Here is a 27,924-nt window from a genome sequence, read left to right as displayed (position 1 = left end):
TTCTTTTATAAAAGGGGCTGGTGCGAGATGGCTCTGGCGCGCTGCAGGCCCGGGTTTTCGCCTGGCCCTTCTACCATTGGGAGCTGATGTCAGGTTGCCCGGTGTCGACCGGACTTGCTGCCTTACTCGTCTGTGGGCTCACTTCCTCGCCTACCGGCCGTGAGCTTGTTGATTTCCCCGAGCTCTGAGCCGACCGACGTCAGCACACATGGTGGGTCTGGTGCTGGCTGCCCCCGGCCCACCACGGATTGCCGGCATTCCATGGATTATTGGCTCATGCAGTGGCAGTGAGATTACCTCCTCCTGCGTGTGTGCTTGGGGAGCAAGTCCTCAGCAGCCTTCTTTTTTCACGTTCTGTGGGCGGACCCCTCACCTGGCTGCAGCATGGATGTCTACGCGCTGAGACGCTTGTGACGAGCAGCGGACAGTGGGCGGCTGCTCCTACACACCAGTTTAAGTTAACCTCAGCCGCTAATCGAATTTCTTTTAAATAAATATAGCTGAGGTCTAGATCGATTGAGCGTATCATCCCCATTTTGGATTGGTTGCTCCTCCCCAACTTGCACCCCCATTTCAATATGCTGCTCCTCTGGGTTTTCTCCCTCTTGGCAGCCATCTTCTCTCTCTCCCTGCATTCTTGGCCTTCCAACTAAAGGTTTCCTTTAGCCCAGAAATCTTCATCTGGTCTTCGATCCTTACCTAGCCCGGAGCTCCACTTACTGGCCTTATCTATGACCAACGTTCACATTATTTTCTATGCTTATTTTCTATTTGTTCATCTTATTCGTTTTTTGTCCTTATTTATCTGATCGGATGTTTTGTGTATTTTCCTTATTTATATGATGTTTTGCGGTTTTTCTTTTATATAGAAGTGCATATTGTATACCTCCATATCTTAACTTTGAACAACGTCCTACATGATTTTAACGCTCATTCAATATTTGTCCATCTTATTTGTTTTTTACCCCTAGTGATTTGAGATTTTTTATTATTACCCTTACCTAACTGTTGCTTTTGAGCATGATTTAGAAGTGCATATTGTATAGCCCCACAACTACTCTACTCCCATTAGTGTGGCAATTTTCACAATTGATGATTCCATACACTGCAATCTTGCCAAGCGTATTGTTCACTGTATAAAGTTACTCCGACACAGCACCCTGTCCAGCCTTTTAACCAACCTAGCCAAATTCAGACATTTTGCTCACTGTATAAAGTCACCCCTCCACAGTGCCCTGCTCATCCTTCTAAGACTTCAGGTCTCAGCACTCCTTTACTTCTCCTCTTCTCACTGTTCAACTGTAACCTGACTTTAAATGTCTCTAACAATATTCCTCCACAAATCCCTTGGCAGGGCACTTGTGAGATATAGATCTAACTCATGGAGCATCAGGTATGCTAAATAATTTCTCCAATTATGCAAAATAGAATTTCAAACACAGACTATTGAAACAACACCCGGAAACACTAAGCGCTGATACCTACCACAGAGTGACCAACGGCAACAAGACAACGGACTTTGTCTTCTATCCCAAACACCCTGAAAAGTGGAAAAACATCTTCTTTCGCCACCTATTAATACCCTATGGTACAAAATCCACCACATCAGCCTCCCCAACCTTTAGAGTGGAAATCACTATTTCTATTTTCAGGACAGGGAACATACTTACACAAGCTACTGTCCCTCATCTCACCATTTTTGATCAACACTTCCCGTCATGTTTCACCTCACTAACAAAACAGGGCCTTGTGTCCCAGCTCCTCTCTTCACCTTACCCCGGACCTTCAACCCAGAACCAGCCCACCTTCCTGTCCCCAATGATTTGCTCTGCACAGCTGTGACACCCTCTGACACTCTTATCAAACCTGCTGCCCCCATTAACACTCACCTCCGACAAATATCCACTAGATTGACTTCATTTGATTCCACCCTAACCAGCAAACACACAGTATCTAAACTTAATGATGCACACCAGAGCCAGATGGCGCAGGCCCGAACTACAGACCATCTTCTACCAAACTCTCTGCGGACGCACCTCTCCCTATCAATGCAGAACCTTCTCAGCTCACACAAACTGTCCACACGACACTGACTACCCCCATAGTGTAACGGACTCTCCTTCCTTATACACAGGATTTGCTGCTTATCCTCCCACTCTCAGTGCTGGAAGCCTCAATGACACACGTACCCAGCTCCTGGACCGAATTGAGCAAAAACTCGATCCCCTAGCTAATGACATCTTGTATCTAAGACCGGACATCTCAAGCCAGGTCAAGTTACCCAGCTCTCACACTCCTGGTAGTCATAAATTGTCTCCCCAAACTGATTCTCCTACAGCCATACAACGCATCCTCTGGCCCTCTACTTCCTTGTGTCGCCAGTCCCACAGACCCTACGGAGTTCTCAGCCTCATATCCACCCTGGAAGCTGATTCTATCAGCTAATCTTACCTCACAAAGAACCATAAAATGATTCAAAAGCATCTCTCCATAAACCCAGTAATAATGGGCACTAATAGAATCCCTAGAATTATCTAGTCGCCCAGACCTCCTTCTCAATACACCATTATTCAAACACTACATTCAACTAACGAGAATCCGTGCCCTCTATCATGCATGCTCCTCAACTGTAGATCAGCAGTTCAACAAGCTACAGATATTGCTGAAGCTATACTCAGTGAAGACATAGATATTGCTTTCCTCACTGAATCCTGGCTTAATGACCACTCTACCCCCATACTAGACTTGCTTACAACACCGAGTTACACCATCATTAGACATAACAGACGTAAAAGAACAGGTGGTGGACTAGCTATCATTCACAAAGATGGAATACATCTTTCCATCTTAAAAATTGCAGAGTACTCGACGTTTGAATACCTAGGAGTTGAACTTACAGTCAAAAGCTCCTCTCGTATCAAACTACACACGATCGACCACCCCCCTGTTGATCATGCCCTCTTTGCATAATAGCTAACTGACCTTGTAACATGGTTCTCTCTAACTGACATGAAGGACGTATTCTTGGGTGATTTTATTATTCACTGGAACAACTCAGAAGACTCCACAGTCCGGAGCCTCACAAGCATTCTTTAACTAAACGACCTTAAACAACTTTGCAATGAAGCAACACATATTAAAGGCCCCACTCTAGATGTGATTATCACCAATAATGAGCATGTCTCACTTAGATCCATCTCATCCATTGACTGGTACGACCATCACCTCATACTGTTTAATATCAATATCCACCTCCGATCCCACCCAGCCTTAACAGATAAACCCAAGCACTGGACTAGGAGCATCAAACAAGTCCCAATAACTGAACTGGAATCCAGGATTGCCGCCAAATTACAGCGTCACCCTCTTGCTCATATGTTGATGACCTCACTGCCCACTATAATACAACAATGATGGAAGTTCTCCACCAAGTGGCACAGCTCACACTAAAACAATCGAGATCAATCCACTCTAAATCTTGTTTCAACTCTGATCTTAACAATGAGAGGAGACAACTCAGACAGGCAGGAAGGATATGGAGACAGAACCCCCAACAATGCACCTAAAACTACTAAGAACTGCACAGCTTTCTTATAAGAAGCACATTTTTGGAGAAAAACACCCTCTTTCGCAACCAACTTGACTGTGCTAAGAAAAGACCCAGGGAGCTCTTCAACATTGTAAAACGACAAACCACACACACATCTCCACACTAAATAATAGCCTTCAAAGAATGCAGTGAAGACATTACCAGCTTCTTTACTGATAAAGTTGCAAAAATTGAGCAATCCTTTCCCCAATTCTCAAATCTGCCATCCCTTCTAACCTTCTCCACAGACACACTTTCCTCCATGGTAGCCCCACCACCAGACCTAACTGATGACCAAACATCCGCAAATTAAACTAATGCCAACCATGATCCCACTCAACTAAAAAACGAGGCCAATTGGTCTGATTTCAAACCCATGACTGAAAATGAAGTCTTCAATATAATTGGGCACTTGAAGCCTACTTCCCACTCTATGGATCCCCTCCAATCCACAATAGTACAAAATCTCAAACACATCATTGCCCCGTTTTGGGCAACAGTCATCCATGCATCTCTCACCTCTGCCTGTGTGCCTGACTCCCTCCAACTAGGACAAATCACACCCATACTCAAAAACAGAGGCATACCCTAATGATCTCAACCACCTCAGACCTATATACATCCTTCCATGCCTAACCAAAACTATGAAGAAGTGCATCCTACAACAACTTAACCAACATATATGTGAATTCAACCTCCAAGATACATTCCAATCAGCATTTAGGCAAGGCTGTAACACAGAAAATGCCATGCTCAATATCTCAGATGACATCCACAGATCCCCGATGCATGCCTACTTTTCCTACTTTATTTATCAGCTGCTTTTGATACCGTAAATCACACAGTATTACTTGAAACACTGAAGATCTGCTCTGGTATCAATGGCACAGTCCTGAAATGGTTCACATCTTACCTTCAACACTGATTGCAACAAATTAAAATCAACTCCTGTCTCTTCAAACCCACACTAGTTACTCTTGGTGTACCCCAAGGCTCAATTCTCCCCCCTCCCCTTTTAAATCTCTTCATGGAACCCCTTACAATCATCCTGAAGCAAGCAGGGGGCAGTTATCACCTATATGCAGGTGACACTCAACTCTACTACAAAATCAAATCATCCAGTGCCGTCCTGCATCTCAAACCCACACTAATCAATATACAAACTTGGTTTAATTACAACCATTTAAAGTTGAACCCCAACAACACAGAACTAATTCTGTTCTCCCCTAAAAGTAACCCTATACCAATCCAAAGCTGTCTCAAGAACCTGGATGCCCTAAATTGCTCCCTCACTCTGTCCAACTCCATAAAAACCTTCGGCATCACCGAGGACAAAAACATATCAATGAAGGATCACATCAAAAACGCAGCCAAAGGAAGGCTTCACACACAATTAAACCATTCATTCCCTGATGATTTCAAGACGATAGCACGGTCGATAGTCCTCTCTAGACTGGACTATGGGAACGCAATCTTTGCAGGGACGCCGTAAATTCACCTCGCCCTCCCCCCCTAAGATCAGTTATAAACATGGCGGCCTGGCTCATATTAGGTGTAAAGTAATTTGAACACATTTCACCAGCCCTCAAGATCCTAAACTGGCTTCCCATCGAAGGACAATGTATTTACAAGACTGCTTTACATCACCCACAAAGCCCTGCACACACATATCCCAACTATCTAGACAACAAACTTACGAAAGCAGGAAGAACGAGAACTCACTTTTTCGCATACCTCTCAAACTGAAAATTAAATCTACCATGACTCGCTCTTTTTCTGGAAATGCACCTAGGATATGGAACTCAGTCCCCAGTGATCTCCCATGCACCACCACCTTCTCCTGCTTCAAAAGGGACCTGAAACTCCTTCTCCTCAACAAATACTTTAACACGCACAATAACTGAACTGTGTTTCAATAACTCACTCTCCCTATGACTACTCTTTGTCACAGACGGTTGTTTGATTACTTCAGCTGTAGAATATACCATTTACTCCCTAAACTCATGGTCTTCCAACTGTCCGTATAATGTAACTTCCCTAATCGCCTAATGATTCTTTTTGTATGCTTATACTTAAACCTGTGTGTCTCGCATTTTATGTAAACCTATTTTATTTAATATTTTATGTAAAGCGCTTTGATACCTTTGGGTCTAGCTAGCGCTATATAAAACCTATAAATAATAATACATACACAAACTTAAATATCTATTTATACATCTATAAGTATTTACATATTAATTAATGATCAAGAATTAAAATAAGGAATGAAACTTATCTGAATTGAAATCGAATTTTGAAGTATATATGTCGAATTAATATGTTTGCGTGCTCACACACCTACACATACACACACACGTGTGCATTTATATATTTCATAAAACCTATCTGCAAAGTTGCAATGTAAGGGTACTCCTGATGGAGTGGCTGCAAAGTAAAGACTTCTTGGCCCGTTTAAACATGATGTGCCAGATGCAAACAAGAACATTGCAACCCATTACAATCCACAAGCTGCCTGTAATGCAGCTGCAAAATCTTGTCTGCCCTGATGGCAGCACATTTAGTGAAAGACGCAGCAGCTGCTTGAGGCTGCCGCTCTGTCTTTTACTGTGCAGGTAGCATCCAATATGCCCCTTTGCAGGCAGGTGCAGTGAGTGCGCTCACCTGCATGGGGACGCCAAGGGTGGTCAAAGGGAACCTCTTTACCCTTCAGAGTGGCGCTCTCAGGGAGTGAATGGACTGCGCACCACTTTTTTCAGGGGCACAGTCATTTTCCCCCGATGTGCTTTTTGCCTCTGCGCCCACATCCATAACACAGCGTGGGTGCATAAACAAAATGTTGCCCTCATTTGAATGAGGCCACACCACCATGCAAATGAGAAAGCACTTCCCTAAGGTAGCACTGACACTGTATGCGAGCTGGCACTATATGTATAACGGAAAGGCCACACACGTGTCTGCAATCCCTGTATGCAGCCCTTTCTGATAACCAGTTACAATCCCCGAACAAAATCATCTCTACTACTTATATTAGCAGCATGTGACTTGACGATGTTCAGGGTCACTCAGTTGACTCACAACCAGATCTGCCCCTAGATAGTACAGTTGGAGCTCAATACTATGTCATTGTTTTCTAGATCAAAACGGTTGATAAAGTGAGAGTACAAACACATTCCAAAACTGTTCACTAGTTGGGGGCGTGGTCTCGCCAGCGGCAAGATGGCTGCGCGCTGAGCGAGCTCTGCCGGCCGAGCTATGTAATACACCACGAGAGGTAGTCATCCGGCCTCCAGCGATGGCACCCGGCATTGCACACCCCCATGGCGGCTGGGGCATTTCGGATGAAAAACCTAATCGGCCGCCCACACACCCGCCAGCACTCGGACGCCTCAGCCGGCCCGGCTGACCGGTGGAGCCTCTCCTGTTGGTGTTGCTGGCGGCACCTCCTTGGCCTGTCCCCATGCCCAGCCCGGTGCTCCTTTGGGCTTGCCTTGCGCCCGAGTCTGCAGTGCCTCCCCTCCAGTGACTCCGGCTTGCTACTGGCGCGGGAGGAGGCTTCTGCTGCTCCAGTGCCTGGCCTGGCCTCAGGCAGCCTGAAAATCGAGCCCGCGGCTCTGGCAGGCCTACCTCTGGCCGGCGGCTGGGAGCCCTGGACCCTAGGACACCCCAAGTAAAGCCGCTGCGCATACTGAAGGCCCGCTCTACAGGCTGGCTGGCCTTCCTACCTACGTAGGCTGAGGCGGCCGTGATGTCCCGGTCCCAGTTGGCGGTTGGGGGATGCGCGCTGCAGGACCGGACGATCTTCCTGGCCCTCACAACGGCGACTGGGGTTTTTGAACTGGCCGCCCCAAACCTGCTTCTGCTGCCCCGGCCTGCGCACACATCAGCTTGCGGGCGAAGAGGGCCCACTCCCAGGGCTCTCCTTCCTCCTTGGCTTGCCCCACGCCGCATGCAGGACCACAGCGGACAACTGGACTTCTTGCTGGCCCAAATTTGCCCACATTGCTGCAGCCTCGCTGGGGACGCTGGCAGCGGCCTGATGCACACAGACGCACGAGCACTCATCACAGTCTAGCCCGCGGCACTATCACCACACGCCTGTGGCCTTGTGGGCCTCACGGACATTCCTAACCCCCAGGCAACTGGTTTTGGACACACTCGCGCTACCCCCGCTGCCCGCCTTTGCCTTGCATTGATCTCTCTGGCAGCTGCCGCATCACATCTCCTGCAGCCTCGCCCGGACTGACCTGCCTTTAAGCCGTGGGCTGCCTCCATCATTGGCAAATACCTTGGACTATATATCTCTCCCACCGTCCTACAAGCCCACCATGGGGAAAACGGACACCAGACAACCCAAGATCCCTTTTACAGGGCAGGGGGCGGGCAGAAGCAGCGAAGCCCCCCTGATCGCCAGAGCAATCAACCCAGACTGACCTCCCTGACAAACAGGATGACAGCCTTCGAACCATCCTCCTAGAGGTGAAATCCAGTCTAAAGTAAATTGCTGCAAAAATAGATTACCCAACATCCCGTCTCAACCAGGTCAAACAGAGGGTGGATTCCCAAGATGCTTGCATTGTCCAGCTCGAATCAAGGGTCTCAGATGCTGAGGACACCAGAGCCGAGGGTGTGCAGAAGCTCCTCAAAATGGACAAGATCCTCGAAGTCACACGCGCCCAGAACAAGGAGTTAGAGGCGTGCACCCGACTAAACAACATTCGGGTCGTTGGCCTGCTGGAGTCCACTGCGCCCGGAAGAATGGTGGATTACCTTGAAACCCTGCTCCGCGACCTCTTTGCCACGGTCCTGTCACTTTATCATCGAATGGGCGCACAGGTCACTTGGCCCATGACCCCCCCCCTGTTCCCCGCGAGGTCCATCATCACCCGCTTGTTGAATTAGCGGGACCACGACTCCATTTTCTGTAGGGCCCAGGAGCTGGGTGAGATCAACCATCAAGGCAACGTCCTGTCCTTCTATCCTGACTTTACCCTGCCCGTCCAGGCGGCCCGCAGGGATTTCCTTCCCGCCAAGTGCATCTTGCAGCAGCTCCACATCACTTATGCCATGCTCTACCATTCAAAATTCCGTATTGATTTTGGGGAGAAGTTTTTCACTGACCCGAAGGCAGCCCTCACTTTCGCTGAGCAGCTACAGAAGTCCCCTTCTCGGTACCGCCGCACCATTTCCAAAGGCAGGCGCATAAGTGATAATGACTGAACCTCGCATGCTTAGCCCTGCCTCACAGTTATGTATGTTATATATTTTTTCGTATGTAATTGCCTTTGATTGCTTTCCCCTGAGGCGTCCAGCAATGCGTGAAAATTGCATGTTCAGAATCATTTATAGGAATATGGGACATTCTAGCCTGCAGCAAAGAAGTATACTCATGGTCGCATGTATTGCCCATAAGTCGCCTCCCTCTGAGCCGTACAACGCCCGGCCACCCTGCCCTACATTGCAAGGAGTAAATGGCTGAGCCCATGCACCCTGAAGGGATGATTCCAGCACCCGCACTGAGTTCTCCAAGTTTGGGCTTCCTGGTGGGGGTGGTTCAGATGCTCAACCTATTTGGGGGGTTGGAGTGGATGGGGGCAGGGCTTGGGTTTCTCATTTAGGGATCCATAACAGGCACCTTCTGTTGGGGGTCCGTTTTGCTGTTCCTCTTGTATTGTTCTTGGCATGTCACCAACTGTATGCATTCCACAATGTTTTACACCTTAAGACACTGGCTCTCCTTGGTTTGACCACGGACCACAGACGCTACATCATCAATTTTACCCAGGCTAATAAATGACTGACACCACCTTTTTGACTTGAAATATTAGGGGTCTGAACGACTTATGCATGCACATTTCACCAGAAATAAGGTGGACATTTGTTTCCTCCAAGAGACACACCAACTCCCCGCCACCTCATCTAGGCTGCAATCCCGTCACTGGGGGGGAGTCTTACTCTGCCTTCTATTCTAATTATGCGCGTGGCGTCATCCGATTTAGGAAGGGCCTCCCCTGGCATGGCACCCACTCCTTCATAGACACCGAGGGTCGCTACGTGATCCTTGCCCGCACCCTCTATAACCAGCCATTGATATTATCTGATCACGCCCCGGATCTCCTGTGTCTGCGATTCCCGCTTACCCTCCACCATACGTTCACATGGCGCTTGCCCCTCCAACTCGCTTTGCGACGCGGCTTTCCACGAGGACATTCGGGGTGCCATTATAGACTATTTTGAGCGCAATACCGGCTCTGTCGAGTCGCCCTTGACACTCTGGAAGGGATTTAAGGTTGTGATTCGGGAGGAATGCATTGCAAAACAATCTAGGGTGTTAAAATCCAACAGAGGGACTCTCGAGCACCTGGAAAAAGAAATCAAAGCCCTAGATTTCCAACAATCCCAGAACCCTAGCCCCGCCACTCTTGCCTCCATTAGATCTAAGCTATCTGAGTTCGACGAGGAGGAGGATAGAGAAGTTACATTCCTAGGCAGAGAGGCCCGTGTTCGCCGCTATGGCGAGGGCGATCGCCCTGGCAAGACCCTTGCAAACCTTCTCAGACAGCCACACGCATCCTCTTATATCACAGCACTTGGCGACAAGGCTGCTGGGAGGACCACCTCCCCCACAGACATCATCGCTAGGATTTCTGCTTTTCACTCCCAACTTTATACTGCTGGGGAGGCTGCACCTAGGGAGATCCTGAATCAATATTTTGATTCAATTGAGCTGCTATGACTCGGCAATGGTCACCGGGAATACCTGGAGGAACCATTCACCCTTGAGGAAATCTCAAAAGTCATTGCGGCACTCTTGGGCGATAAAGCTCCTGGCTCATATGGGCTCACCCCACATTTTACAAAGACTATGCGCCTCTTCTCGTCCCGCATCTGGCTGAAATGTATAATGAATCTCTTGACTTGGGTAGATTTTCCCCATCTCTCTGCGAGGCCATGATTACCCTCTTTCTAAAGCCTGACAAATCCCCCGAGAGGTGCGATTCCTATCGCCTCCTATCGCTAATCAATACTGACAAAATTAATGCTAAATTGTTGGCCAATCGTCTCCTCCCACTTATGTCTCTAATAGCTTGTCCAGATCAGTCGGGGTTTGTCTCGGGCCGCGCCACCTCGCACAATCTGCGCACCATCTTCTCTGTTATTCACCAGATCAATCCTTACCTGCCTGCAGTGGCCACCCTCCTGGACGCCACGAAGACTTTTGATACACTTGAGTGGCCCTTTCTTTTTTTTATCTTCTTCCTCATTTGGGCTTTAGCCTGAACTTCGTGCAAAAGATTCAACTTCTCTACACACTCCCAACGGCAAGCATCAAGGTTAATGGGAAGGTTACCGACCCTATAACTATCACGAGGGGTACTAGGCAGGGATGCCCGCTGTCCCCCATGTTATTTGCCATCGCTAAGGAGCCTCTAGCGACGCGCTTACGTCAGCACCATACCCAGCGGGGCATCGGCATCTCATCCCGTGCCCTGGTTACCTCGATCTATGCTGACGACGTCACGATATATATCCGCGAACCACGGCTGCTTAGCCGGGGTTCGGGTTAATTGGAGCAAATCCGTTCTCTTCCCCTTCACAGATGCCACTAAGCCGTTCTCAACAGACTATCCATTTATCTGGGCGAATGGTTCCACCTGATACCTGGGCATCTGGCTGAGCAGAGATATGGACGAGTAGTGGAGGTCTAACTTTGGCAAAGCAAAGGACGGACTTGAAACCAAGATACACACATGGCAAAAACGTCCTCATTAATTAGCCGGGCGTATTGCCATTGCAAAATTGATCGTGCTCCCAAAATTCCTATACTTATTTTTAAATATTCCCATTCCATTCACAGCGCAATAAAAAAAAAAAAACTAAGCTCTAATATTATTACATTGATCCGGGCAGGACGCCAGCCCCATATCACTTATGACGTCCTAAAGCTGCCCCTAGCAAGTGGCGGAATGGGGGACCCCGATCTCAGACGCTAGACGGTGTGTGCCCAAGCTAGCTTTCTCCATTTTTGGATCCACCCAATGCCTTTCCAGCCACATCTGGCGGTAGAGACAGACCTGGCCTCCCCCTGGCCACTACAGACAGCACTATTTTTAAAACACAGAATCCCACGAGGCGAGATCGACAAAGTGGAATGTGTGGGTTGGGCTTGGGATGAGCTATGCAAATGCACTTGTGCTAAAGTACTCTTCGCACCTTCAATGCAGCTTGCCAGCAACCCCATATTCCCCCAGTTGCAAACAGCGGGCATGACTCGCCGTGCAGCAGATATGGGCATCCACACCAACGCTGACATCTACCCCAATAATAATTTCCTCACACTTCCTGATGATACAGCACCACTTGACAAGCTGCTCTATCAGATTAGGACCACATGTAAAAGTGACAACCCTGGCTTTCCACTCGCTCCCCAGCCTAATACTGCGCTCAAATACATCCACCCCTCCGTTTCCCCCGCAAAATGGTCCCTAGGCCATACACTCTCACACTAACGGCTTCCCCCATAGATATGGAGCGCTCTCGCAACGCATGGGGCGTGGACCTGGTTGGTGGTCTCTCTCTCTCGCGCAGTGGTAATATTGCTGCAACCAAACCAAGTGTCTCTCCCCTAACTATCGCTTACGGCTCATTCATTTTAAATATCTACACCGACCTTACCACACTCCTGTAACGCTGCACAAGATGGGACTGATGGACAGTGACAGATGTGCGCACTGCTCGGCTCCCGGAGCAGGTTTGGCACACCTGGCCTGGTCGTGCCCCAAGGTGTCCGATTTCTGGCTGGAGGTGTGCTCTACAATCATGGATATCAACCTAGAGCACATTGCTCACAACGCCCTACTGTGTCTTCTGGGACATGTTAAAGACATTTCAAACGCTAATCGCAAACTAACTGCAATGCTACTGGTGCTCACCAAGCGCAGGGAGGCAATTAACTGGGATCGTAATCCAGCGCTGCAAGCCAGGCACAGGATAGCCGACGCAGCTCAATGCCAGACGCTCCTGGGCGAATTCTGTGACCTGATGCCTGTGGCATACAGACCTCCAGATATATGTGTCCCTCTCATATCCTGCCTTCACCGACTGGCCAACCCGGACAAATCCACTGAAGGTTGCCCCATCAATGACGCCTAGACTGTTGAAGATGGTCCAGACAAGACTGACCCTTGACGCTCGACTGAGTACTTACATTCCCCACTGATGAAACAGCCACATTTCCCTTTTGATATGTTGTGCCGTGGTACATCCTGTTCACTATGTCTGTAACTGTGTCAACTATATTCGTGATTGTAACAGACGTTATGCTACCTGATGGAATGGATACCTGTATCATGCCTTAATGTTCAATAAAGGTTTTTTGGGGGGGAAAAAACTTCACTAGTTTAAGGATTATGAAACTAACATATTTGAATCAAAATCAAACTTAAGTAATATTTTTGAAATGATTAATTTTAATGTACTATAATCTAAAAATGTAAACGTGTAAGGTGATGTAAAACGGTATTGTTAGACTTGGCATCTTTGGCGTGGTTTCTCCTGACTTTTTGCCTCTACCTCCTGTATTTTTGATGCTGTGCTGGATTTCGTTTTTGCTGGCCTAGATGCTCTGGGCACTTTGCCACTGCTGATCAGTGTCAAAGTGCAAGTGATCCCTGTGTAAATTATTGTTACAATTGGTTCTCCCTGATTGGCATATTTTATTTACTAGTAAGTCCCTAGAAAAGTGAACTGAAGTGTGCCAGGACCTGTAAATCAAATGCTACTAGTGGGCCTGCAGCACTGATTGTGCCACTCACATGAGTAGCCCTGAAAAGGTATCTAACACCTGCCACTGCAGTGTCTGTGCACAGTGGTTAACTGCCATGTCGACTTGGCAAGTGCACCCACTTTAAAAGCCCTAACCTTTTCTTATATGTAAGGCACCCCTATGGTATGCCCAAGGTACCCCCCTGGGCAGGGGGCAGTGTGTGTTAAAGGTAGGACATGTACTGGGGTATGTGACATGTCCTAATAGTGAAATACTACCAATTTTGATTTTCACTATTGAAAAGCCATCTTGCCCCATAGGATAGAATGGGAAATGCTTTGTAACATCTCACAAGTATAACTTCCCATTGGGACAAAATGGAGAAATAAAGTTTAGGCGCTCTGAACTCCGAATTTAATAACACATCTTTTAGCAAAGGTAATTTTTAAATTGTGCGTTTGAAAATGCCACTTTTAGAAAACAGACATTTTCTTGTTTAACCATTCTGTGTGCCTCTGACGGTTTGTGTATTGACTGTCTGGTTTTGGAGTGACAGGGACTGGAGATGTGCATTCACTGTAGACAGCCACCAGGTGGGTTGAGGTGTGCCTGGCCCTGCCTGGATGACTCAGGGCTGAGCTGAATGGGGCTTTGCTGCATATAGAGTCGTGGGAGGAGATTTCCTTGCACCTGAATAGGGCCTGTCTCCTTTGCACAATGCTGTCTCCACCCTCTGTGATCATACTGCACCAGTGAAGACAGAACTGGTTGGACTGGCCTAAGAGACCCTTGCGCAAAGAGAACAAAGACATTTTGGGGTATAAGAATTAGACTTAAATCCTCAGAACTTTGGATCACTTCTGGACTCAAGAGAACCCTTTGCCAAGGAGAAGAGCTGTGAGATGGAGTACTGCCCCTGTGCTTTGTGGGGTTGGCCTGCAGCTGCTGTTTCTGCTAAGGAAAGGACAAAGACGAACTTTGTTTTGAACCTGCTTGAAGATCACCAAGGGCCTGTTTGTGCAGAGGGCCACGACTACTGCACCCCAAGCTGCCCTGAACTCTGCTGTAGAGAGTTCTAACCTGCCAGGAGGTGCCTGGTTCAGTTCTGGGCCTCTGGAGGTTGTGATTGCTGCTGGGAACTAGAAGAAACCTAAAGAACTAAAGAAATCAACACATCGCTCTTCTTGCAGCTGTTTTTCTGATGCAGCACCGCTGTGCAAGAAGAAACTCCACGCATTGCCACTCTGTTGCCGATACTGACAGCACCTGTCACTGCTGCAAGGACCGACGCATCTAGGGATCGCGGTTGAAGAAACTGACGCAGCACCGCTCAACGTTGACGCATCGATCGCTGACTCATCCTGGATTTCCACGCATCGTACCTGTGTGTCAAGTTTTCTCGACACATCACCCGCAGAACCATCTTGGAGTCGACGCATCACTTCCACCTACAGACCGGATTTGACGCATCATTTCTCTTGTGCACAGCAGAACTGTCGCATCACCTCCTCATGGTCTCAGGAATGGACGCATCTCTTTGTTTCTCGACACTTTCCATCTCTGCAGCTGTTTGGCCTTGTGAAATTTGACGCATCTACAGGTACTTTGTGAGAAATCGAGCATCCATAGTTTTCTATGGACCAAGTTGTTTGAAAGATTTTTAAAGTCATATTCTTATAACATGTATGTTGGATTTGTTGAGTTTAGATAAAGATACTTTATTTTGTCTAAACTGGTGTGGTGTCCATTTGAGGTCTTATCACTGTGATAATGTGTGTTTTGAGTACAAATACTTTACACCTTGCCTTTGGGATAAGTCTACTACCCAGGGGGTGAGCAGAGAATATCTAAAGTGTGTATCCCCCTTACTCTGACTGGAAGCAAGGGTCCCTATTTGGACAGAGGTACCTACCTCTGCCAACTAGAGAGCCCCATTTCTAACAGGTATAGTCTTGTTAATATATGTAACTCACCTTAAGGTCACAGTTGGCATCGTCATCTTCGTCTGTTTCCTCACCTTCACCTTCTACTTCCTACAAATCAAAATAAAGCAGTATATAACTGGTTCATAAGAAATATAAAATTTGATAGCCCAGAAAATATATATGCTATTATTTTCCAGAAATCCAGATAACCTGGAAAGGACATAAAATCGCAGTTATAAGTTCTAAAAATCAATGTGCATTTAGGAGGTGAGGTGGAACTCCCATCTCTCTTTTATGATTACCAAATACTAGTTTGACTGCCACTGTTAAAATATCATATAGCTGCAATATGATTAAAAAACAAATATATCTGTAAGAGACCTAGATTAGTTATAGATTTCTAACCTTGTGAATTACCCCCAGGCGTCAGACTGGATTCGGATAATTTTTCCGTCAGCAGTACCACTGCGTGTCGGTTGTCTCGGTGTTCATCGTTGTCGCAAGGATGACGTCGCGGCAGCTACTTAGATGCCGCCTTCACGCGCAGACATCAGTTCTGTACATGGCTTTCCATGCCAGAAGCGCAGAGCAATGCAAGACACTGACCACTGGTTCACAAAAACTAGGGCCCAGAAAGGAAATTCTTAACCCTAGAAGTCCGTTCGCAGAACGGGGAGGATGGGTGGGGCGGTAAGGAATCTATAACTCATCTATGTCTCTTACAGATGTATCATTACCGAAGGTAAGTCACTTGTTCATCTTAAAGACAATTACTTAAAGATTCCTTACCTTGTGAATAGATACCCCAGCAATACGAACCCCGGAGGTGGGTCTGCGAACCAAGTTCACACCAGAAAGTCCTAGAGAACAGAATGGCCAAAGAAGCCGTCTCTCCGGACTTGGCTTCTAGGCAGTAGTGTTAAGTGAACATGTGCAGAGATGCCCACGTCGCTGCCTGACAGATGTTGTTGAGGGGAACTCCCCATCCCAAAGCGGTGGTAGCTGCCGTCGCCCTGGTGGAATGGGCACGTAGCCCCACCGGAGGCTCCTTCTTTGCAAAGGAATAGAAAGCTTTGATACACAAAACGACCCATCCAGAGATGGTCCGCTTGTGTACGGCCCAACCTTTTTTAGCGCACATGTAGCCAACAAAGAGCTGGTCATCCACCCGGAATTGTTTTGTGCGATCCAAGTAAAAGGAAAGCACACGTTATGGATCCAGAAAGTGGAGCCTCTCATCCTCCTCAGAAGGATGCGGAGGCGGAAAGAAGTTGGTCAAAGTGATGGTTTGACCAATGTGGAAAGAAGTAACCACCTTTGGAAGAAAGGAAGGTCCGGTTCTGAGGACGACCTTATCCGGATGAACAGCCAGAAAAGGAGGTTTTGAAGAAAGTGCTTGGAGCTCACTCACCCTGCGAGCAGAGGTGATGGCAACCAGAAAGGCAGTTTTTAAAGTAAGAAGTCTGAGAGGACAGTTATGAAGCGGCTCAAAGGGAGCACACACATGGTAATTAAGAACAAAGTTCAAGTCCCACTGAGGCATTACGAAGGGAACAGGATGAAAAAGGTGAGTAATGCCCTTAAGAAAGTGATTTACAACAGGGGATTTGAATTGAGAAGGCTGATCAGGAAGCCTAAGAAAGGCTGAAATGGCCGAGAGGTGGGCCCTTAATAGTGCCCAGAGCAGAGCCCTGCTGGGCCAAAGAAAGAAGGAACAAGAGAACCTCTGAAAGAGGGGCAGAAAGGGGATCTACAGCCTTTGCTCAGCCCCATGCCACAAATTTGTTCCATCTACAGGCGTATACCGTCAGGCGTATTACGTCTTAGTCGAGGGACGCCTGGCTGCCAAGATAACATCACAGACTTTGGGAGGCAGGTCAAAAGCCATCAACTGCTGCCGCTCAATCTCCACGCAAGGAGGTGGAGGCTGGACAGGTTTGGGTGGAGGGCCGTCCCCTAATGCTGCGACAGAAGATCCTCCCGAAGAGGCAGTCTGATCGGAGGATCGATGGCCATGTGTAGCAGCTCGGGATACCAGACTCTACGTGCCCAATCCGGAGCCACCAGAATGACTTGGGCCCAGTCGCGCTTGATCTTCTTCAGCACTTTGGGCAGAAGTGGTATAGGCAGAAAGGCGTATAGAAGACCGCAACTCCACTTACGATGAAAAGCGTCGCCTAGCGAGTGCCACCTTGGAAATTACAATGCGCAGCGTTGCTGACATTGCGCGTTCTCTTTGGTGGCGAACAGATCTAACCAAGGCTCTCCCCACTGCTGAAAGAGACTTTGCAACACCTCCGAGTGAAGGCGCCATTCGTGATGCATCATGCACTTGCGGCTGAGATAGTCCGGCCTGGCGTTCCCTGAACTTGCCAGCTCTTGAACTACCAGGGATATGCGCTGATGTTCCAGCCATGTTCAGAGACGGACAGCCTCTTGACATAGGGTCCACCACCACACCCCACCCTGTTTGTTGCAGTACCATATGGCGGCGGTGTTGTCCGTGAACACCTGCACTACTCTTCCCGGACAGAGGGAAGGAATGCTTTTAGTGCAAGACTTATCGCCCGAAGCTCCAGAAGGTTGATGTGGAGCCCGGACTCCGCTGGAGACCAGCGGCCTCTGATCTCCGCCTCTCCCATGTGGCCGTCCCACCACAGAAGTGATGCATCCGTCACCACTGTGAACTCTGGTTGGGGAAGGGAGAGGGATCTGCCGTTGACCCAATCCTGCTTCGATAGCCACCACTGCAATTGGCGTGCAATGCCCTCCGAGATCTGGACGCAATCGGACCGGTTCCCCTGATGCTGTGCCCACTGGAACTTCACATCGCACTGCAGGGCCGACATATGTCATCTGGAAAGTTCCACCAGCAGGATGCAGGAGGCCAACATAGCCAGCGGCCGCAGAGTCACCCTGACAGAAACCTGGGATAGAGGCTGAAAGATCCGAATCATAGCCTGAATATCCCCGACACGCTGCTCGGGAGGATAGACCAGAAACTGTGTCGTATCTAGAACCGCTCAGATGAAAAGGAGCTTCTGAGTGTGAGTCAGGTGTGACTTCGGCACGTTGACAGAAAACCCCAGTGAATGTAGGAGGTCGGTTGTAGTCTGAAGGTGGGAGACACCAACCTGGGGCGAGGTCACCTTCAACAGCCAGTCGTCGAGATAGGGGAAGACTGGAACCCCTATCAACGCAGATGAGCTGTGACCACCGCCATCACTTTCGTGAACACCAGAGGGGTGCTGGTAAGGCCAAAGGGGAAAACGGTAAACAAAGTGCTCGTGGCCTACCATAAACCGCAGGTTGCGCCGGTGGGCCGGCAGGACGGGGTTGTCAAAGTAAGCTTCCTGCAAGTCCAACGCTACCATCTAGTCTCCAAGGTCGAGAGCAGAAAGGACCTGAGCTAGTGTTACCATTTGAACTTCTCCTTCCGAAGGAAGCAGTTGACGTCCCTGAGATCCAAGATAGCACACAGGCCTTTGTCCTTCTTGGGAACCAGAAAGTGGTGGGAATAGCAACCATGACCTACTTCTGGGGCAGGAACTCGCTTGATGGCTCCTTTGGCCAAGAGAGCCATAACTTCCTGTAGGAGAAGGGCCATATGATCCTCCGACATGCGCTAGTACTGACGATCGGTGGCCTGAAAGGTCGGACTAGGAGGGTTTGGAGGCTGCAGCAGAGGGTCTGTGGTGGACTGGCCCGCGCGCTCGCACCCACACCAACGGCACTGATTGCCACGTCCCCGGCTGCGCATGGGCTTAACAGCTTGTGCAGGCCTGTGTCTCTGGGCGTAACGTGGCGGGGCACCCCTTCTGTAGCCACAAAAGGGGCAAAAGGCAGACTGCGCAGGGTGGTGGAGAAACCCAAAGACTTGGCCGTAGCCGAGAGTCCTTAGAGTGCTCCAGCGCGTTGTCTGCCTTGTCGCCGAACAGGCAACAGCTATCAGTGGGCATTTCCATAAGGGTAGCTTCGACATCCCGTGAAAAAACAGTCGACCTACGCCAGTCGAAGGGCTACCAACGTGGAAATTGTCCGACCTAGCGAATCGCCGGTGTCCAGTCCACAGCAGATGGTAAATTTGGCTGCGTCTCTAACCTCGGCAACTGCACGGGAGAGTACGGTCTGGGCCTCCTCCAGGCACGGGGGCAGCACCTGCGCCAGCGTATCCCACACGGAGTGGGTGTAACGGCCCAATACACACGAAGTGTTTACCAACCGCAGTCCCAAGCTGGAGGAAGAAAACATCTTCACAAGGTGGTCCATCTTTTGGATTCCCTATTAGGTGGTGCGTTAGGGAATGCGTCTTTGGACATTGAGGGTTGGACTACCAAGCTCTCTGGGGTAGGATGGGAAGAGAGGAAAGTAGGGTCTACAGAGGCCTGTCAGTGGCATCGGGCAATCATCCCATCCACAGGAGCCCCTGTGTTGGGCCTGGACCAGGTGCCCAAAAGGATGTCAGTTAGGCCTTCATTAAACGGCAGCAGGGGCTCCGAAGAGCTCGCTTTCGGTTGAAGTACCTCTTTCAGGAGGTTAGTCTGGACCGCCACCATAGGGAGGTCAAGGTTGAGAGCCTCGGCCGCCCTACACAATACCACTGCATAAGACAATCCCTCCTCCGTAGCCACGGTATGAGGAAACAACATGCCAAGATCTGGTGTGGTATCCAGACCACTGGCTTCTCCCAGTTCTTCTCCAGTCCGGTTCGTAACCCAACTGGTCAGTCAAAGGGTCTCCAGACCCCTCCCAGTCCTCCTTGCCCTCCTCTGGTTGCCAATCTGGCCTAAAAGACCCAGGGTAGAACAGGGGCTCAAAAGTACCAGTCGGCGCGTCCGGCTCAGTGTTTACATCGGGGTGGAGGCCGGGGTTGATGCCGGCTGGAGAGACAACCGACATCAGCTGCGGACGTGGTGCCGGCGCCGATCCAGATCCAGGTCTGGATCCAAGGGGACCCTGCGGTGCCGAGGCCAAAGCCACCAGTGTCGAAAGCCCAGGGCCCCCAGCCGAGTTTGCGGGGCCCGAAGGCGCAATAGCGGAGTCGGGCTGCCCAAAGATGGCATGCATCGCTTTGTAAAAACTCCGAAGCTGGGTAGGGGTTGCACCGGGAAGGGAGGGAAACCCGGAGTCGACTCATCAGGCTTCGCACGCGGGAGGGGCACCTCCCGCATCCCTCATCACGTCGGCCAACTGACGGGAAGAAGTCGAAGAGCGATGATGCTTCTTCGACTTACCGGAGGAGTGCTAAGACTTGGAAGAAGATTGGTGGTGGCTCCGTGACCCGTCCCTCGACCCCCCACGTGACCAGGACCTCGAGCGGAGCGGACTACCGGGCCTCGAGAAGCTTTCGGGACCATTCCCGCAAGGACTTTGGGTTCATGGTCCGGCAGTCGGAACACGACATGGAGTCATGGTCGGGTTCCAGACAGAACAGGCACACGCGGTGCGGATCCTTCACAGACATCAGCCGTCGGCAGGAACCGCAAGCCTTGAAGCCGGGCATCCCTGACGTGCACCAGGAGTCGAAGACTCAAAAACAACGTCGACAAAAGTCAGCAAAAAGTCAGTCAAAAAGAGACTGGAGGTACTGCTTTCTCCGGATCTGCGCTGGCTGGCACGGAAAAAGAAAGAACTCACATCCGCGTGCGAGGGCGGCGTCTAAGTAGCTGCCGCGACATCATCCCGGCGCCCACAACGCCAACAACAAATGCAAAGCTGACCGACGCCACATTCCGACAGGCAGGGGTACTGCTGACAAAAAAATTATCCGGATCCAATCTGATGCCTGGCGGGAATTCACAAGGTAAGGAATCTATACTTGTCTCGTTCAGATATGCTACATTCCTAAAGTAGACAGAAGCAGAAAGTATACTAGAATTAGGAAAAACGTATTAGTTATTTAAAAGCAAGTAAAGAAACTAAAAAAAACCATAACAGATTTAATTACAAGTCCGGCACCTGCAACAGAAACAAAAACTAAACTAAAACAAAACATATTAGTAACTTGATTCATAAACAGCTAAAATGCCAATATCAGCAAGAGGCAGTTAGTTTAAAAACACTGATTCATGATCTTTACTATTACAAAAGAAGAAAATTCATCACAGACTAATTCAAAAACATTTAAATGCCAACAAGAACCAGGTGTTTTCAATACCACCAAATTCTTAAGTTTTACTAACCTGTTGAGGAGCGGGTAATCCTTCATATGAAAAATGATCTGAACTGTTTTAATGACTTTGCTCATGTCCAACCTACATAAAGAAGTAATTAACCCTTTTGCTGCTAGGTATCCGCCGCCTGTGCTTAGCCTTTTTTTTGGCATGCAGAACTATGTTCAGCCTCCCGAACTACACTTCACCAGCTCAAATAAGGCTAGAGTTCGGCTTACTAAAACAATCTCTGGCTAAGCACGGAACTCACATCATCTGCTGGATTAAGATCAGATCCTCTGCCTCAAACACTCTAAATCAACTTCTATGACGAAAACTCCAGCACAGGGAAACTTCTCCCACAAGACACTACCTACAAGAATCTCTTAAAATCACCAAGTTCACCGATCTCTGGCCCACACAGCTCCAACACACAACCTTCAAAAAATTGGTTTGGAAGTCTGTAAGACAAGTTTCACTTACTCAAACACAACGTCCAACGGTGCGGGCAAGAATCGGGCGCACAGGTGTATTATCCTGGTAACTGTATTTCCAATCGTTTAGGACGCACTCCACTCTCAGTGGTCCCACCGCCACTGGACCAATTTTTAAACACAATATAATCTTGTTCCGAAAGGAGCGCTTTAATTCAGCAAAATTCCTAAGTTAATTACTCTTTAAGTAGCTCAATTCACAAAAAGTCCAGTTTTATATGTATCCAATTAATGCATTTTATTTCACAATGTTCACTTCATAACTCCAGATCACACCATAAGAATCAATGTCAGTCGATGCGTTTCGTCCATCATCAGGGCTGTAAGTTAAAAAAACAATACATACAAGAGTGTTCCCATAAAAAATATACATTTTCTCAGTAAAACCATCAATCATAAAATGTACAATACATAGTAAACGCTAACACATAAAAAGCTAGACAATAGTCCCTGCCTATATCCAATCTTCTTTCACCACAACACATAAGTAGTGTCATACTTTAGAATTTGGGACCACGTAGGAGGCAGGGCCCTACCCCTGTCTATCACGGTATTAGTGAACCGCGAATGGTTAATGCGGTATGTACAAGTGCTTTGTGTAACGTTTTAGCTATGAATGCACTGTGTATACGTTATTATACATCACTACGTGGGTTCCATCTTACAGCGGTGGCCATCTTATGGTTGCCCTCACATAGGCTACATATCATGAAGCAAATACGGGCCTTTTAGAGCACATGTGCCTTCCTTTGACTTCTCTGTGACCTGGGCAGCTTGGCTCCGCTGCCCCAGGTCAGTCCGGTCCCACGAGCTCCCCGTCCTTCGGGCACCTGTGATTAGCATCAGGGCTTGACACACCATAAAGTCTTTTCATCCTACACAAGCCTCCAGCTAATCTCTTTCACACCGGACTGTTCCTGCTTTCCAAACAGGAGATGCTCATGTTTATTGGGGCCTATCGATATTGATGTGGGATCTGAGCCTTGCTGGGTAAATAATCGTGGGCTGGCTTAACTGGAATGTGGGATGGTCATCATGACTGCTTTTTCGTTTGTAATGTATACTTTATATGGCCATATCGTAAACCAAGGAATGTGTGCCTGAAGCATGATATTTTGTATTTAAGGAGAAGCCCGTTTCTGTGATTTTCAGCAGTCTCCTGAGAACATACACGCTGTTGTACTTCTAGGATACCTGTAATTGGTCTGCAGCCAATAAACTGATCTTTGACTTCACCCAGAAGACACTGTGTTTCTGTAGGTCTGAAACAGGAAGAACCCGAAGTCATAGGGTGTGTTCCCCTGCACCGCTGGGCTTAAAATTCCCAGTACTTCAGTTGGCGCCCAACTCGGCGCGATTTCAGCAGTACCGGTCCAAGCCAGAGGTTCGTGAGGAGCTTCGTGTGGAAATTCTGGAGGAAGGCCGCCACTTCATCGACCCCTGCATGTCGACGTGGTCCGAAAGTCTTTTCTGCGAGGTTCTCCGCGTCCCGACGGCTACGAAGGACTGCTGCCCTGATTAATCGCCCTGTTTTGGACCCTTGACGATTTTGGTAGAGCGAAACAATCGAGAGAGTCTTCTGGTGACGCCATTGATCATCGATATTCAGTTAAGTATAAGTGGAGCGTCTCCCAGTTTGAATTTGGTATCCTTCGGGATTATTTTGATTTGGAGTTTGCAAACCCCAAAGCCAGAGGACTCGTGTATTCACGAGACTATCGTAATCGATAATCCTTTGAAGTTTGGAACTAGACTAGTGAGCGAAGATGCCTGGTGCTAGTGTATTTGGAAGATTGTTTTGTTTGAGTTGTGGAAGGGATTTCCAGTTGGAGGATTCATGTCCGGTTCCTCCAATTGGAACTCCAAATTATGAGCTTTATGTAAAACATGGCGTGGGCCCCATTGCATATAATGAAGTATGGATCCGATACACCAGAAAGGACGGTGTTTTAAAATGGCCCCAAAATGGTAGTTTCGATACAGATATCTTAGATAATTTGGAAGTTAAATTGTTTAAAAAGAAAGCCTGGCTGGCGATGTTTGATTCTTTCCGCCTATGGCGAAAAGAAGCCAAACAGAAGGAAATTAAGCTAGCGAAAAGAAATAATAAAGAAAGAGGTATGTCAGTTATGCAAGCAGCTGTGCAATTTAAAGATAATGAGGAGGAACAAATGAATGAGCAATTGCACAGACAGCGCAAACTAGGGATCGATAAATGTTACCCTGTTTTGTCACCCCTTGTGCAAGATGAGACAAAAGAGAAAGAGAAAGATTCCCTAATGTCCCATTTGCTAAGTTCGCCACCCCCATATGCGCAAAATGCCACAGCACCTCCACAGCTTGTAAATGCGCAGCCTCCAGTAAATATGCCGCAAGCCTTCCCACAGCCGCCAGCTCCTCCTCAGCTGGCTCCTATCCCTGCAGTGCAGCCCTCTCAAGGGCCGCCAGTCTTGTTACCTGTTACCCCCGCGCTTCCTGCGACTTTGCCTAGCACGCCAGCGGCTTCCCCTGGCGCTCCTTCTTACACTACCCAGGTACCTGTATCTGAATCTGTTTTTCTTCCCTCTGTCTATCCCCCGTTTTCGCCTCAACTTCTCCTTCAGCACGACAACGACTAGCTAATGTGGTTACTAGTTTAATGTCGCCTCTCTTTGGGTCATCGAGTGCGACTCCTGGTTTACAGCGTAAACAATTGCGTAGTCAGCTGCCTGGTCCTGACGAGAAAGAGGTGTTAGATCATCTGGCGCGTAGGTGGATTGGTTTCCCTTTACTCTATAATGTGGAATCAGTTGTTACCGTTTTTCACCAATGGGATGCCCCAACACAGAGGTATGTCTTTGACAAAATGTGTGAATTCCTCTGTGAGGAATTGGAGGATAATGGTGCAAACCCAAACCCACAGGAATTGTGTCGAGTGCGATTTGATTTTGAAAAAGGTACAATTGTGGGCCCCAATGTAGATAAAGCAGTTGCAATTTTACTGTCCTTCAGAATTGGTGATTGTCAGCAATCGTTGTTTGAGCAGGATTTCCCTGTGGGGAAGAAGGTAAAAGCACGCCAATATCCAATGCGTGAGGTTCCTCCAGTGTGGAGACCTGCTGATTTAAATGCTAATCCAGCTGTCCCAGCTCATTTCCAGCGTGTTTGGGTACATGTTCCATGGAAGCGTTCTGAGGTCTTAGCGCTTAAGCAGACATTGCCTGACCCCCGTAAAAACCCTACCGGTTATTATAAGGAGTTATCACTAACTGCAGAATCATGTGTAATGAATTTGGCTGACATAGATATGCTGTTTGGGAATGTTGTTCCACAGCCTTTATGGGGATCCATTCGTAATGTAGATCATGCTGCAGAATTGGGTAACACATGGGCTAATATCATTGCTGCAGATGCTGGACAAGTTGGTGGCGCGAAACCTGATCCTTTGGTAGCAGAACTCCCTGGTCGAATTATTACCTACATGAAAACTATAATGCCTGCGATGCGCGTAAATTGGGATAAACTATCCGCATGTAAGCAGAAGAAAGATGAGACAGTGTCTGATTTCTTCACCAGGTTTGAAGAAACGTTTATCGACCACAGTGGTCAAGACATGAGCACTGAAGGTGGCCAACGGTTATTTGTTGATAAATTTGTACAGAACCTACTTCCCGAGTTGTGTAAGAAATTAAAAGATTCAGAAAGTTCTTAGGCTGTTTCCTCTTCAGCGCAAATACTGGCTACTGCACAGTATTATGAGAATAGAGACAAAGATGAGAAGGATAGAACAGATAAGAAAACGAAAGAACTGAAAACAAAGGTCCTCTTGCAGCAGGCTTATCCGCCACGTGGAGGACAGAATAATTAGAGGCAAACACAAGGTATCTATCAGCAGCCCCAACAATTTCAGAGTAATCAGCAAATGAATGGGTATTATCAACCACGAATCCCTGTAGGTCCCAACCAATGTTCATATTGCAAAGAGGAAGGTCATTTTAAATATAGTTGCCCTAAATTAATGCAGCGTAACAGTAATGCGTATGGCGCAAGAGGTAGAGGTGGTCAGTAAGCTCCTAGAGGCAGAGGGCGTGGAAATGTTCCCCAGAACGCGCGTCCTCTTCCGCCTCAAAATACTATAAATAGCTTTGATCAGCAAGCCAACGCGACTGGCAACACAGCTCAGTACTACAATAATGATTATTATGCAGAAGATGACAATGTAGAAGATAATGATTACTAGGACAGCCGTAGACAGAGAGAGGGAGTTGTTTCAGTGCCAGTGGATCAGAATGGACCCTATGTTAAAGTAACTACAGCAAATGTAACGGAGCCCTTTCTGCTGGATACTGGTGCTGCAAAGAGTTCAATCATGCATTCAAAACTCCCTGGCGTGCCTTTGTCTGGCGAAATGAATGTCTCAGTAGGTTTTTCTGGCGCCCCAGTTAGGAACCCGATTTCTAGTCCTATGTCACTTTCTGTTGGACCTTGTGAGCTAAAAGCAACCCTCATCCTAACGACAGGATGTGGTGAAAATCTGCTAGGATTAGATTTGCTAAAAAGATTGCATGCAACACTATATTGTTCTCCCTCAGGAGTACAACTTACATTAGGCAAGAAAGTGATTTCCCCGATGTATTTGTCTAAGAATGCAAGGCCACCTGAATTGTCATCCCTTCCGGATGTCCTTTGGGCTACTGGTCCCAATGATGTGGGTCTTCTGGAAATACCGCCATATGTGGTCACTTTAAAGGCCAATGTCAGATTGCCACGTATTCCCCAGTACAAGATCTCCAATGAAGGTCAGAAAGAATTGTTAGCAATTGTCAGTGATTTGATTAAAAAGGGTGTAATTGAAGAGACAAGAGGCAACGTTTGCAATAGTCCTGTTTTACCTGTCTTAAAACGAACGGACCCTTCACAGCCACCTGTTTACAGATTTGTGATTGATCTTAGAGAGGTTAATAAGATTGTTGTACCACAGTTTCCAGTTGTCCCTGATATAACTGCCTTGTTAACCATGATTCCAGCCTCCGCTGCATGGTTCTCAGTGATCGATCTAAAGAATGCTTTCTTTAGCATCCCAATTGCAGAGGAGAGCAGAGACATTTTTGGCTTCAGTTTAGGAGGTCGCAGCTTCCGCTTTAAACGCGCTACCCAGGGCTACTGTGAAAGTCCATCAATATACAGTCAAGCTTTAAAAGCGCAGCTTGATGCACTTGTTTTACCCAGTGGCGCTATCCTTATTCAGTACGTTGACGATTTACTAATCGCCGCGGATACTGAAAAGATTTGCAAAAACGCTACCTTGTCATTGTTGCGTCATTTGTCTGCATTTCATCACAAAGTGTCTCTCTCAAAGCTGCAATATTGTCGACAAGAAGTGACCTACTTAGGTCATCTCTTATCGAAGGAGGGAAGGAAACTGACCCCAGAACGAATTCAAGCCATTACACAGTTGAGTGTGCCAAGAACACAGAGAGAAGTGCGTGCTTTCTTGGGCATTATTTCATACTGTAGGCATTGGATTCCTAATTTTTCCTTGTTGGCAAAACCTTTGTTAGCATTAACATGCAAAGAAACACCGAATCCTATTCCATGGTCTGAAGAGTGTCAGAAAAGTTTTTTGGAATTGCGTAATGCATTGTGTTCAGCTCCTGTGTTGGGTACCCCTGACTACAGCAAGCCTTTTACATTGTATGTTCATGAGAAAGATGGTTGCGCATTATCAGTGTTAACACAGCCTTTTGGCGATAGACCGCGTCCATGCGCATATTTTTCGTCAACCTTGGACCCGGTAGCGAGGGCATTGCCAAGTTGTCTGAGAGCCATAGCCGCCGCAGCTATGTCTATTCAACAGTCTGCTGGACTAGTAATGGATAATACATTGATTGTTATGGTTCCACATGCTGTGGACACATTGTTAAACAGGACCAAGACACAACACTTAACTAGTGCGCGATTATCTGGTTATGAGCTGACACTGTTAGCAAATCATATACACATAAAGAGATGCAACACATTG

The 27,924-nt window shown here is 47.9% G+C and overlaps 1 protein-coding gene across 6 annotated transcripts in view; it reads right to left on the bottom strand.

Moving 5' to 3' along the window:
- NAP1L4 (nucleosome assembly protein 1 like 4) overlaps window positions 1–27,924 on the bottom strand; it is a 1,162,803-nt gene that overhangs the window by 135,878 nt on the left and 999,001 nt on the right. For all 6 annotated transcript variants that reach the window (XM_085644739.1, XM_085644737.1, XM_085644738.1 and 3 more), the window contains one exon: window positions 15,326–15,385. In XM_085644739.1, the coding sequence (XP_085500865.1) occupies window positions 15,326–15,385 (60 nt within the window). The remainder of the gene's footprint in view (window positions 1–15,325; window positions 15,386–27,924) is intronic.

Source organism: Triturus cristatus, chromosome 3_1 (assembly GCF_964204655.1).
Source record: "Triturus cristatus chromosome 3_1, aTriCri1.1, whole genome shotgun sequence".
Classification (NCBI taxonomy): domain Eukaryota; kingdom Metazoa; phylum Chordata; class Amphibia; order Caudata; family Salamandridae; genus Triturus; species Triturus cristatus.
Note: the sequence above shows the minus strand (reverse complement) of the source record. Positions and strands in the feature narration are given on the sequence as shown.